Source organism: Salarias fasciatus, chromosome 14, assembly GCF_902148845.1.
Source record: "Salarias fasciatus chromosome 14, fSalaFa1.1, whole genome shotgun sequence".
Classification (NCBI taxonomy): domain Eukaryota; kingdom Metazoa; phylum Chordata; class Actinopteri; order Blenniiformes; family Blenniidae; genus Salarias; species Salarias fasciatus.
This window is the reverse complement of record NC_043758.1, coordinates 23,587,426-23,599,525: the sequence shown is the minus strand read 5'-3', so window position 1 is coordinate 23,599,525 and position 12,100 is coordinate 23,587,426. Positions and strand designations below refer to the sequence as shown.

At 41.5% G+C, this 12,100-nt stretch overlaps 1 protein-coding gene across 2 annotated transcripts in view; it reads right to left on the bottom strand.

Annotated features, from left to right (window-relative positions):
- lsamp (limbic system associated membrane protein) overlaps positions 1 to 12,100 on the bottom strand; it is a 589,246-nt gene that overhangs the window by 37,689 nt on the left and 539,457 nt on the right. For both annotated transcript variants that reach the window (XM_030108899.1, XM_030108898.1), the window contains one exon: positions 2,294 to 2,419. In XM_030108899.1, the coding sequence (XP_029964759.1) occupies positions 2,294 to 2,419 (126 nt within the window). The remainder of the gene's footprint in view (positions 1 to 2,293; positions 2,420 to 12,100) is intronic.

The window sequence follows — 12,100 nt, the reverse complement described above, 5'->3', positions numbered from 1 at the left end:
TGCAAAGAGCTAAATTAAGACAAACATGCCTTTCATACTTTAGAATAATGGGTTGATACTGAACCCAGGCTCAGGGTGCAAACCCAAACCAAGAACCTGGCTGTTAAATCATTATTATTCACTCTCTATTTGAAGATGCAGAGCTATCTAACTCTACATTTTATATTCATCTATATGAACAATGAAGGTCCCACTGCAGAGGTGAATCATGTGTGCATGTGTGTGTGTGTTCCAAATCCCATTCAGGTTCAGATGACTTTTCTAATGAATCTACATATTCTGTTGGAATATTTAGCAGGGTCACATACAATTGCCCCTCAATCAAACTTTGATTCAATATTACATGAATGAAAAAATCAAAAAGATTAATGTTTCTTTTTGGACACTGAGGTTTTGGCATGTCACTTCATTTTTAAGCTATTTTCAATTCTTTTTTGAGCGGGATTCAAACCCTGGTTTCCCTCCTCACTCCCCAAAACCACAGTCTGAATCCATCCCCACAGTGTCTCTATCTGTCTTACCCTTTCCTCTCTTCGTACCGCCCCACCCCGACTAGAGCAGCAGGAAGCTGCCACCCCTGAGCCTCCTTCTGAAGAGGTTCCTGTTAAAGAGGAGTTTTTCGTTTCCAAAGCGCTTATTCATGAGGAATTGTTGGGTTTTTCTCTGTAAATGTGCCTATATGACTGTGTTGTCTTTGGCATTATGTAATAAAGTTGAATTGAACTGAAATTGAAAATGATTTTCTGAAACATGTAAAAAAAGTCACAATGACAGAGAAACACTTCAGCCCTAAAAACCTCAGATTCAATCGATGTGTTTACGTCATCTGATTGAATAATTTCCGATGAAGGGATTTGATTGTCCTGTTCACCTGAAGATTAAATGCAGTGGTCAGATTGATGTTAAGGGTTTATCTGCATGAAGAGCATCACCAATGTGCACAGGCAGGCAAATTAATTCCATCTGAATGCATGTTTGTACATTTGGAATAAGGATCAGCAGAAGTCACACTTCTTGTTTTGAAAGATTTCGAGATGGACCCTATCAGTTGAGGAGCTTTTTATTCCCATTTGTGAACGTGTAATCACAATTATACATAATCTCATCAGAAAATGAGTTTTGTGTTTTCGTAGCACTTACAAATATGCATCTGAAGTGAGAGCTGGTTAATGCTGCTGAAAAGTCTGCTTCATTTTTCGAGCTTCATAACTCAGATTTTTTTTTTCATCGCACTTTTGTAATGAAGGTTAAAAAACTCGGAGCTGTAGAGGTCACAAGAATGAAATATATCCTTTTCAGAAAATTCTCAGTAATTCTGAGCTTTATGGTAATACAACTGTGAGCCAATTTTAAATGTTTAAAAGACCTCTAAGTGAACAAAAAACCCCTTGAAAAAGAGAACCAGAAAGTGGGAATGGAACAGGAATAAGTTGTTTTCATTTGCTTCCTTCAGTGACCTGCTGGACGCTGCTGCAGATTCTGTCTGGTGAAAAAGGTCAAAGCCTCAGAGAAGTTCAATCTACTCAATTCGCTTTGTTCACATTTGTTAGTGTTGCCAGTTTAATTTGACTTAAATTAAACGTAAACCAGGAGTGAAGGGTTTATTCAATGACTGGAAACGACTGCGACCACTTCCCTCTAGTACATCTCAGTTCACATGCACACACGCGCGTGCACACACACTTTATATGAAATAATCTAAGAATCCTCTGCCAATTTCAAGCTTTCAAAGAGACACTTTAAAAACATTTTAAACATAACAAACCAAAAACAGCCCAATGCTTTTGAACTCTGCTTCATGTTTCATGATAATGGTTTGAAAACTCTGAGGAAGACAGATCGGTTTCAAACTACATCAAAGGAAGATGTTAGATATATGGATGAAAACATTATCATGAGCTCAAAAGCCTCAGACTGTGAGTGAAGAATGTTCTACTGATGAGGCCCAGATGAAGTGTCATTTCAAGTGTCTATGTACTGAAGAAAAAAAGTGTAGTTCCAGTAATTATGATTCAAGATTTGAGGCCCAAAGAAGAGCCTTTTTATTCTAAGAGACATTTATCAGTCATAAACCCTGGAGATTATGACTCCACTGCAAAAGAAAGCGTTCCACTGAGAGAGTGCTTGATGTACTGTGTCTGTGTTTAGATGATGATTTTGACAAAACCACAATATAATAAAAATGAACCAAAACTCAAGTCATGAGACGGATGCATCTTTTTGGGGTTAATGAAGTGTGGTGCAGAGTGATGGTCTGCCGTCTCTCCAGGACGGGTGTTCGCTTGGTTCTTACCTGAAGGGTTGAGCAGCCGCCAAGTGATTGCAGGGTCCGGCCTGCCGCTGGCCAAACAACTGAGCGTCACATTACTGCCCTCGTTCACTATAATGTCTTCTGACACCTTGTAGATGTTGGCTGGAACTGTAGGAACAAGACAAATGAAGCATCAAGGTTATGTTTAATGTTGCACAAGGACGGCGAGTCTTATGTAACTCCCGATAAACACTTCTGCGCTGCAATCATCCGTCTCTAAGACCACATTCCTCCGAACAAAGAAAGCTCCTCAACCATCTGTAGCAACATTCATATATTCAAAGAATTATTAAGCATAGACAGAAACAACAGCTGACCTTGATTCTCTCGGCTGAAAGGAGAAGTTTAGAAGAGCTTTGGCGAAGCTTCTTTTCCTGCTGCTAAAGCCCTCAAAGGTACTTACAGTAAACTTCCTCAACCCAGGATCCAAATAAGCAATTTAATCTCCTGCCCCGGGACCGGAGCTCACAAAAACAGATTGCTTCTCTTGTCATATGGGGACCCACCAGACGCTTGGCACTGATTCTGAGATCACACACACGCACACACACATTCAGAAATGAAGGCTTTTAATGCACTATTCAAAATTTAAAGGTGAAAGGACGGCTCCCTTTATATGCGGGCCTGTATGTGACGCTGCGTTCAAAGTTACATGGAGGCTGTTTCATCTCCACGCAACGCTTGATGATCACTCTGCCTCGCAATCACATCTATGCCTCACTCCTGCTGCTGTCACACCCACACAAACAGAAACTTGGAAATAAACGGCGGCAGGGAGGGAAAAACCTTTACTGTGGCAGAAAAAAAAAAAAGGCAAACAGGCTCAGATGAATTAAGAAGGTGAGGTCCGCTTTAAAGCAAGTCAGCAGCACCGATACAATCAATCATGACTGATGCTGAGGGTGTACATCACTATTTCTACAAACCGGAGGCAAAGTGGCTGGGATAAGGAATGGTATATGCAAATATGAGGCCAGAAACACGAATGATGATCAACAGCTTTGGAATATGATGGATGTTCGAATATGCAGAATGCAGACAAAGAAAAGAGGAACAAGTATTTTTTTTATCTTCATAGACAGAGATAAGTAGCTTCGCTCTGTTAAGAACTTTCAGTGTGAACATTCACATTTGCTCATGTCAGTTTATTCTTACCAGAATGAAACCTGTGTACATGTCCTTTTAGCCTGATGGAGCCCTGAACTCGTCCTGTTTTATATCACCAGGCAGCAGATCGTTCATTCGTCCAGCATCCTCAACCTCAGCAACTCAACGAACATCCACATCAATACCAGAGCTCTGCCTTTCAAGAAGACCATTATGCCAAACAGCCGACAGCTTCTGCTGGCTTGCGATTTTCTCAGTGTGCCTCTGCTGCCATTTCCACCTCAGGTAAAGACTGGAAAACACTCCCGGTTATCCACACGATGCCAGAGAAAATGTGACTCTGCTGACTATTTTCATCGTTCCGCCCTCCAGCTCTGATGCTCGTGTCCTGTGTTACCTCTGCTTTCAGGCATGGGGACTGATTGAACTGGACACTGTGACAGCAAGGATCGAGACAATATGTGATTATATCTTTTTTTTTCTTCCCCTCCAAAAACCTAAACCAGTATGAAAGCTTGTGTGCGATCGCTTTAAGGTGAGACTGTACAGTGTGGGTCTAGATCAAACTCATTTTAGTTCAGGGGCCACACACAGCTCAAATTCCACCTTGAATGGGTAAAAAAAGTGTTTTAAAGTTGTTGTTTTTTTGTGGTGCAATTACTCAAGAATCAGCAGCAGATTCCCGATGAAAGAATAGTGGTAAATTTGGTGTTTAACACACTGATAGAACATGATATTCTGTGGGTTATTAAAACTGCAAATCTTTGACCCTTGACAGGTGGTTTGAAAACTTCGCCAATGTAACTCATCTCACCTGTCAGTAATGTTGACAGGTGATCAGGGCGTTTTTCTATCTGTTTAGGTGCAAATCTATTAGACATGATTCAATCAACACAGCAGGAGGTTTTCATAATGACAGTCAACACTGATCTGCTTCTCAGTTGTTGATGATTTAACCTTACTTTCTTGCGCCTGACACAATGAGACCACTATTAATACAACGGGTTGATTTAAAACATGAATATTAGCAGCATTTGAAACAATTCTACACTTCATTTCATTAGTTGCTTATATCTTATATTTTATATCTATTTTTCAAAGATTCAGACACATTTTCAATCTGCTATTGACAGCCCCACATTTCATAGCATTTTGTCATTTAAAATCAATTCACAAATAATCTGCAATTGTGCAGCACGTAATTCAGAGAAAACATGTTTAGTTCAGTGAGTTCTTCCTGTTTGAGGACTGCCATGTTCTCAAACTGAACCAGGAGATAATCGTACTGAAACCAGGCCGTGATTTTGCATTCAAAATCACTGAAGTTTTTTTTTCTTGTAAAAAAAACATATCTCAGGTTGTGCATTTAAGCAACGAAAACACCACATACAGTTCTTCATGCCTCTTCTTTACTTCGTGGATGTCGCTGGGCTCAGGGAGACCGTTTTCAAGGACCTCGAATGTCCTGGTTCATGGTCACCAGTGTTTGCGAAAGGGGAAGGACTGTTAAGATGAATAGTATTGTGACGAGCAGGAGAAACTAGCATCAGCACTTTGAGCTTCATCTGCAAGGACATACGTGACGCATGTTCATTCTGAAGAATGTGGGGGTCAGAGTTGAAATGGTCGCATTGTTCGTCAGCACTTGGCTGCTCCACTTCTCCTTGATCAACCACTGGTCGACTATACATTTATGCATTTTAGAAAAAGCAGCCCGAGTAAAGAAACAGCAAAGAACTGCAAAGAAACAGAATATTTCTTTGCAGATATGGTTTTTGTTAAACCTCTAAAGGTCAAAAACCTATACTACTACATCGGGGCACATATCTGTCTTTAAAGGTGTAATACAACATTTTGATTTCCGGGTGGATCACCTAAATAATTGGTGGGTCTGTTTGTCAATCATTCTGACGAGCTGCTTTCGTAAGGCGGTTCTCCGTGCTTGCGCCCAATCAGCTTCTCCCTTTTGCGCATGCGCATTCAGAGTGTTTATGTAGCCAGTGAGCTTCTGAGCTCGTACTTACCGATGGCGAGTCTGACATAATGAAACTGTAGCTGTTTCGGAAAAAAAAAGCTTTATTTATGAACGAGGCGGATCGCAGAAACTGTACAGAGCCGTGCACGCCGGAGAAGAGGAGATCGCGCTCGTACACTTCCGCGTTTTCTGGGAGAAGCAGGAGAGCCGGGCGGATGGTCTGGCGCATGCGCGTTGTTCAAAAAGTGAGTAACAGACGTGGGGCTTCGTCTTTTCGAGAAAATGTTGTATTATACCTTTAAGACTTCATTTTTTAATGTGCTTTTATAAACCACACACTAAATCCTTCTTTTTTCTTCTCGTCTTGACATTAATGAATAGCCATAACTGATTTGAAAGTCAATCCGTTTTTGACCTTGTAACATTCTTCCACGGACGAAGAAAAATCTTTCCTCAAGAACAAATACAATCTTACACACTCTATGAGCCCCGAGAGGTGTAATTTAGACGCGAGGCCATTTTCCAAAGACTTGCACCGAAGCCCGCACCGCTCCCTAAATCACAATGTGCTCTCAAGAAAAAGTATAGGGCTGTCTCTCTCGCGGTCCTATGAAGCTATACCCGTTTTTTATATCGCTCAGGTAAAGTATGAATTCAGAAGGTGGAAAGTTGCTGAAATGCCATTCTGTGAATGAAGTAATTGTGTGAAGAGTTATAGGTGTGTGACTGCAATAAACCTGAATTGGCAGGATTGAAATACCAGCGAGCTGCATTGTGTTCATAGTTATCCATCCAAATCTTTTACACTGGAAAAAAAAAAAAAAAGAAAAAGTATTAAAGCTGATGGGTTACCTGCAGAGCCAAATATCAAGTAGAAAAATTCAGGGAGTAGGAGAGTCCTTCAGCTCCCAACAGCTGTTGTCAGTTCCTCCATAAACAGGCCACTTAAAGCCCAACTGCTCCATTAAAGTTACTGGGCGGCCGTACGATAAAGATTGTGGTATAGCTGCACTCCTGTTGCGGGCGTTATTGGTGGCAGCAGGCGATTTGGATTCCTCTCGCATGGAGGCATGCTTTCGGTTTCACACCTTTAATTTCATTGTCTTTTAAAAGCTGCTTAAAAACCACACAGACACACATTGAGCTTTTTTGTTTTTTTTCCCTGGGCTTTGCTTAATGTTTACCAAAACACTAATGGCAAACAGATGCCGAAAGGGCCGAAGGTGAGCACGTGTGTGATGCTGAAAATCGCAGCTGACTTTCTCTGTATCAACAGCTTTTTCTACGAAACAGCATTTCATCATTTGTTTCTGTCAGATTGTTTCTACAATGAAAAATATTATTGAAGCCTCACAAACAGCTTTTCTCTCAACGAACTTTTCTTTTTTTTCTCCCTCTCTCACACAGGAGAAAGCCATCCCTCCAATGCCAGCCGGCAGCGCAGTCACAATCATGCCAAACAGCAGTTGAAATGAAGTTGTTCGGAGTTATTTGCTGTCGTCAAATGACCGAACCGAATGCAGATATGTTTTCCAGACATGGCGAGGCGGCGTGGAGTTGAGGCCCTCAATTAAGGTGACAAACAACTCAATTGGCTTTTTCTTTTGCTCTCTCCCACTTCAAAAACAATGAAGGTGAGGCGCGGCGGAGGGAGCTGATTGGCCGAGCGGGGATATGCGAGTGGCGAATTAATCCCGGGAAGCACGGATATAAATGGATCGGGGAGGAAAGAAGCGCTCATACTCGAATAACCCTGTCACCTCTGCAAAATGGGAGGGGAGGCGCGGTTGGAGAGGCTGGTGGAGAAGGCGAAAGATGAACAAAGGGAGACAATGGTGATGGAAAGAAGCGTGAATGACATTTCAGCTCTCACAGCCGTACGGCGCCTGGTGTCCAGCTGTCAGCGCTGAAGGGGGAGGAGGGAGAAGAAAGCAGCGAATTGTAATCTTAGTCATAGGTCAACCTTCAACGAACAATGTAGGAAAGGGCAGCCTTTTGAAAAGCACTTTACCTCTGCAAGCACAGGAAGAATGAAGTCCTCAGTGATGGTTCTTGCCCATGTAATGGCTTTTGGTGGAATTATGGTAAACATTCAAAAGACCAACACTTAACTTTACACTGAGGACACACGCATGAATATGTCCCTCCACCTGTGAGGATCGTTTCTGGATTCTGTTTTAGATATTTTTTCATCTTAATCTGTTCCTCAAAGCACAACTCATTCATTTCTACTTCTAATACTCCCAGCTTCAGGATACTGGGACAGTTTTCTTTCTTATGTTTGGTGACTTATCACACAAAAATAATATTAATGAATAAACACACAATTATTCCCTCCTTTCCGGCTAATGGGTCGGATTTCCTATTCCTCAAAAAATAATAAACCTCCGATGAGGCATTATACATACACTGACCTCGCTTTCAACTTTAGATTCTAACTTCAAAGAAAAAAAGAAAGACAAGAGAGCAAGAGAGAGATATAGTGAGTGGAGGGGAGACAGAGAGGGAGAAAGGGGTAATTAGGGGGAGATGTGCTTGTGTTTGGAGGTTCATGCATTAATTGTGAGTCTGTTTAGATGATGGAGAGAGAATGAGAGTGAGACCGAAGGCAGCTCACTGTGGGGAGCAACGGAAGGCAGTCAGAGCGATGCACTTGTTTATTTGCATACTAACCGCACAATTTCCCTTTATCGCTATTTTTACCAACTCATTCTGGACACAACACATTAAAAGCTGAGGGGAGGTTATGTATTCATGAATTGTGCATAACTGTTATCTATGCATCCTGATGACATTTTCTAGAAAACACACAGTGTTACACAAACAGGAGTACAGGAATAGTTTTGGGATTAATCCCCCAGATAATGTAATTTGCACCAAGTGAGGTGAACCGGTAGAGACAAAGGTCCATCTACCAATCTATCTGTGAAGAAAAAAAAAAGGGCAGCAGATATACCTGTTTCCATCTCTACCACCAACTGTTTGTGCTGACAAAAGGAAGTGAGAGGCAGAAGTAGCCACGGCCAAAGGGGTCTCGGATAAAGCGAGAGGTCAAATCAGGGTTGAGATCCGAGTGGGTTTGTGCAGCTGGGGGAGCTGAGCGGAGTGAACACTGAAGCCGTAGTTTGTCTGCTCTTTTCGGACAGGTAAGCATCTGGATTGTGTTGCAGAACTCATTGTCATGAATGAGACGTGAAGTGAATGGCTGATCCTTGCAATTACCTGCAGCTGTACTGCAGTCTGTATTTTCAGCGTGAGTTACTCCAGCAAACTGCACACTGGTGAGTAAGTTCTCCCGCTCATGTCCATATGAATATAAAAGGGAACTATGCAGTTTGTATGTATTTCCTGAACGTGTGGGTTTTCTTCCTTCCACAGTACATGTCTGTGTGAGCTCCTCCATCGCCTGCTGGGGTCGGCTTCTGGGCAATTTGGATGAAACAGTATAATATATGGATGGGTGGATGGATATCTACTTTCTGCTCATATGATATCTACATCTTCAAAAAAAAAAAAGAGAATTACTTATTACTTATTTCTCCTTTACATAGTCAAAATGAGGTGAAATTCTTGACGTGGCAGTATATTTTGTAACCTTTCAGTTTCTTCAAGAAATCATAAGGTGAGGGAGACAGGAAATGCAAGAGAATATTGAGTCTCGATTTGCAATAGCTGCCAGTTTCAAGTGTCAGAATTAAAATGCAGTTTTCATGGCTAAAAGACCCAACGACAGTGCTCAAAGCCACTGAAAACGGGACTTTTTGAAAACGCTCTGACTCTGTCTCCCTAGAAACAGTAAAATACAAATTCTCTGAAACTCTGCTATTGCGCCTATACACCACAGCTGGAGCAAACGGTTCTTCTGCACATGCGCAGGTGGATAGAAAATAAGAAATGGTGGCCTCCAGAGTGTCATGACTCCCAGTCCAGTCTTGATAGTGTTGTTGAAAGTTACCAGTAACCACAGCAAAGTTGTGAGTCTATATGAAACTCTCAGTTTTTATACTGTGTTGTTCTCTGCACACGTCTGTGCTTTCATTACAAAAAATAACAGCATCCACTAGGCCTGCATGAAAGAAATCATTTTCAGCGTTTCTGCTATTGTCATGTACACGGAAACGAAAACCCAAAAACAACGAATTTTCTCTTGAAACATGGTTGTGTAAATGGATATAGTTTGGGCATAGGCTAATGACTTTTACCAATACACAGTATTACTGTTACTGTTTAAACTTTACTTTTGAGGCGTGGAGTTGTGCTGCAGTTGTTTTTCTATATACTTTCTTTTCCATAGTGATTACAATTTCTTAAGAATGCTGCAATAAAAACGAGTAGCTGCAGCAAAAAGTGTAACGGGACTTTGACAAGAAAATCTTAAAAAATATTAGTATTTTTCATATCGTTTGAGACTTTTGTGTCTCCTGGTTTTGTAGAAAAATCAAAGAAGGGTTTCTAGATTTGTGCAGCTCAGATAACTGTGAGCAACAACAAGAATAAACACCACCAGCTCTCTGCACACACATGCTCATGTACAGCAATTTAGAACAACACCATTCCCAGCTTTCCCTCCATGGTAAACAAGGTGCTCTTAGCTTAAATATGGAGCAATTTGCTCTTGCAGCTGACTGTGGAGAAAAAAAACCCAATTAAAAAAACACAAACAGCACAGACAAAGAAGCTGTGAAACTGTTAAAAGTGAATCAGCAGAACCAAGATGCTTGATTTGGCACTTTCCAAAGTGCCTTGTCAGTTTAACAAAAATCTCAGCATGGGGGAGGAAGATTAATGCTGTCAACACTCCACACTTGTAATGAAAAAGCTGGAAAAATAGTTTGACCTGCGAGTAAGAACGTGCTATATAAATAACGAAGGCGTCATCTTTGATTGGTGATACAGAAAGTGCCACTCTGTCAATCAGCGGATGCGGTTGGAAGAGACGTGTGTCGTGTGACAAAAGAGCTGCCGGGCACCAAACGCTCCACACGCGCACTGATAAAGTGGATTTCAAGAAAACACAATAACCGACTCGTCGTGTTTCTGTTTGCGTCTCTGTTCGGAATGCCAGTTGCTCTCTCGCTTCTTTTTCCATTTCCTATAATCACGTGGTTTTTTTTTTTCTCAGAAGAAAAAATACACTAACATTTTTTCCTCAGTCCGTCTCAAGCGTAGAAGTATTGAGCATGAAATTATCCTTTGAACAGAAGCAGAGAAGGCAGCAGGCAATACAGGATGCAACTTTGCCCACCTGGACGCTGTCAGATTGCTTTATATTCAAGTTAAACAGTTCATTACAATTCAAGGATTACTGTGCCAAGCTCTATTCCGGCCTTTAGAACGAGAAAAACAGTGAGCAACGAGACAGCTCGAGGCTCGGACTGTGAAATTCATTCCGTTACAGCGCCCCGTCGTCGGCTATTGGTTGAAACAACAGAATACACGAGGCATTATGGACACAATATAAAGGGAAGCAGGATAAAAGAAAAAAAAAAACATGTTTCTCTTTGCTTTTATTCAAGCAGAAGGAACACACGCTTTAGCCTGTTAGCATAAAAGGCTTCTGAGTATTCTCCAGCAATGCATCATGTATATTGTAAGCGCTTTCTGCGGATACCATTTTGCATGTTTTGTATCCCCCCCCCCCCGGGCTCATTTCACTCCCGCCCAACATTTACCCCCCGCTGCGTCTCAATGTGACATTTGGAGGAGTGATGTGGCAGCGAGTGCAGAAGAGGCGTGCGATTATGCTCAGCTAATTTGAAACCATTAGAAGATAATCAGAAGAAAGCACTCGTCGCTCTTTAGCTTTTAGCTTTTAGTGCTGGGATGCTTTACCGTCATTTACCTGCTTTCTATAAACAAGGTCAGCGAGAAACCGCCCCTGTGTAAAAAAAAAAAGGCCACGGGAAAAAACAAAAAAAACAGCCTGTTGGCAACCAGAGTGGATGCAGTCAGAGCTAAGTGACTGAATGAATAATGTTGCTTTAAACAAGCCCTCGCTGTTTCTTTATGACGGTGTGTTTAATTTTCGTCATCTTTCTCTGCTTCAGCGTCTTGATTTTACTGGGCAATCCACAGAAACTAAAAGTCAGAGGAGTAGCAGCGAGAGGCAAGACTATTATCAAAGTTAAACTCTGAATTTGTTTGAATTTAAGGTCAGAAAAGCAAAAGAGGCATGAAAACCCCAAACGCTTACTCAATATCTTTGATAAACCTATGACAACAAAATCAGAAACAAAAAAATGATCTCAGAAGTGTAAGGCTTAGTAGGAGAGTGTAAAAAGTGTGAAAACAGGGAGAGAAGGCTAAAGGGAAAAAGAAGCTGCTAAAGAAGAAAAAGAGGCAAACTCTAATCACCATGCTTCATCTCCGAGTGTCTGCAATGTGCTCGTGTTGATAAAGAATAACACTAAGCCTTGTGGCAGTGCTTTTTTCTTGTACACACATACACACACACACACACACACACACACACACACACACACACACACACGCACGCACAGCTATCTTTCCAGGACCGTCCCACTGACGATGTGCATTTTCATGCCTTTTACCTTCACACTGAGATCCGGATTTACAGTGTCTATCCTGTATAAAGCGTGCTGAATTTTACGTTCACCCACTTAAGACTATAAGTGACATCCTGCACATACAACAGTGTTCAAATGCAGCTTTTTTTTTTTTTGCATGCTTTATACTGTACTCTGTTT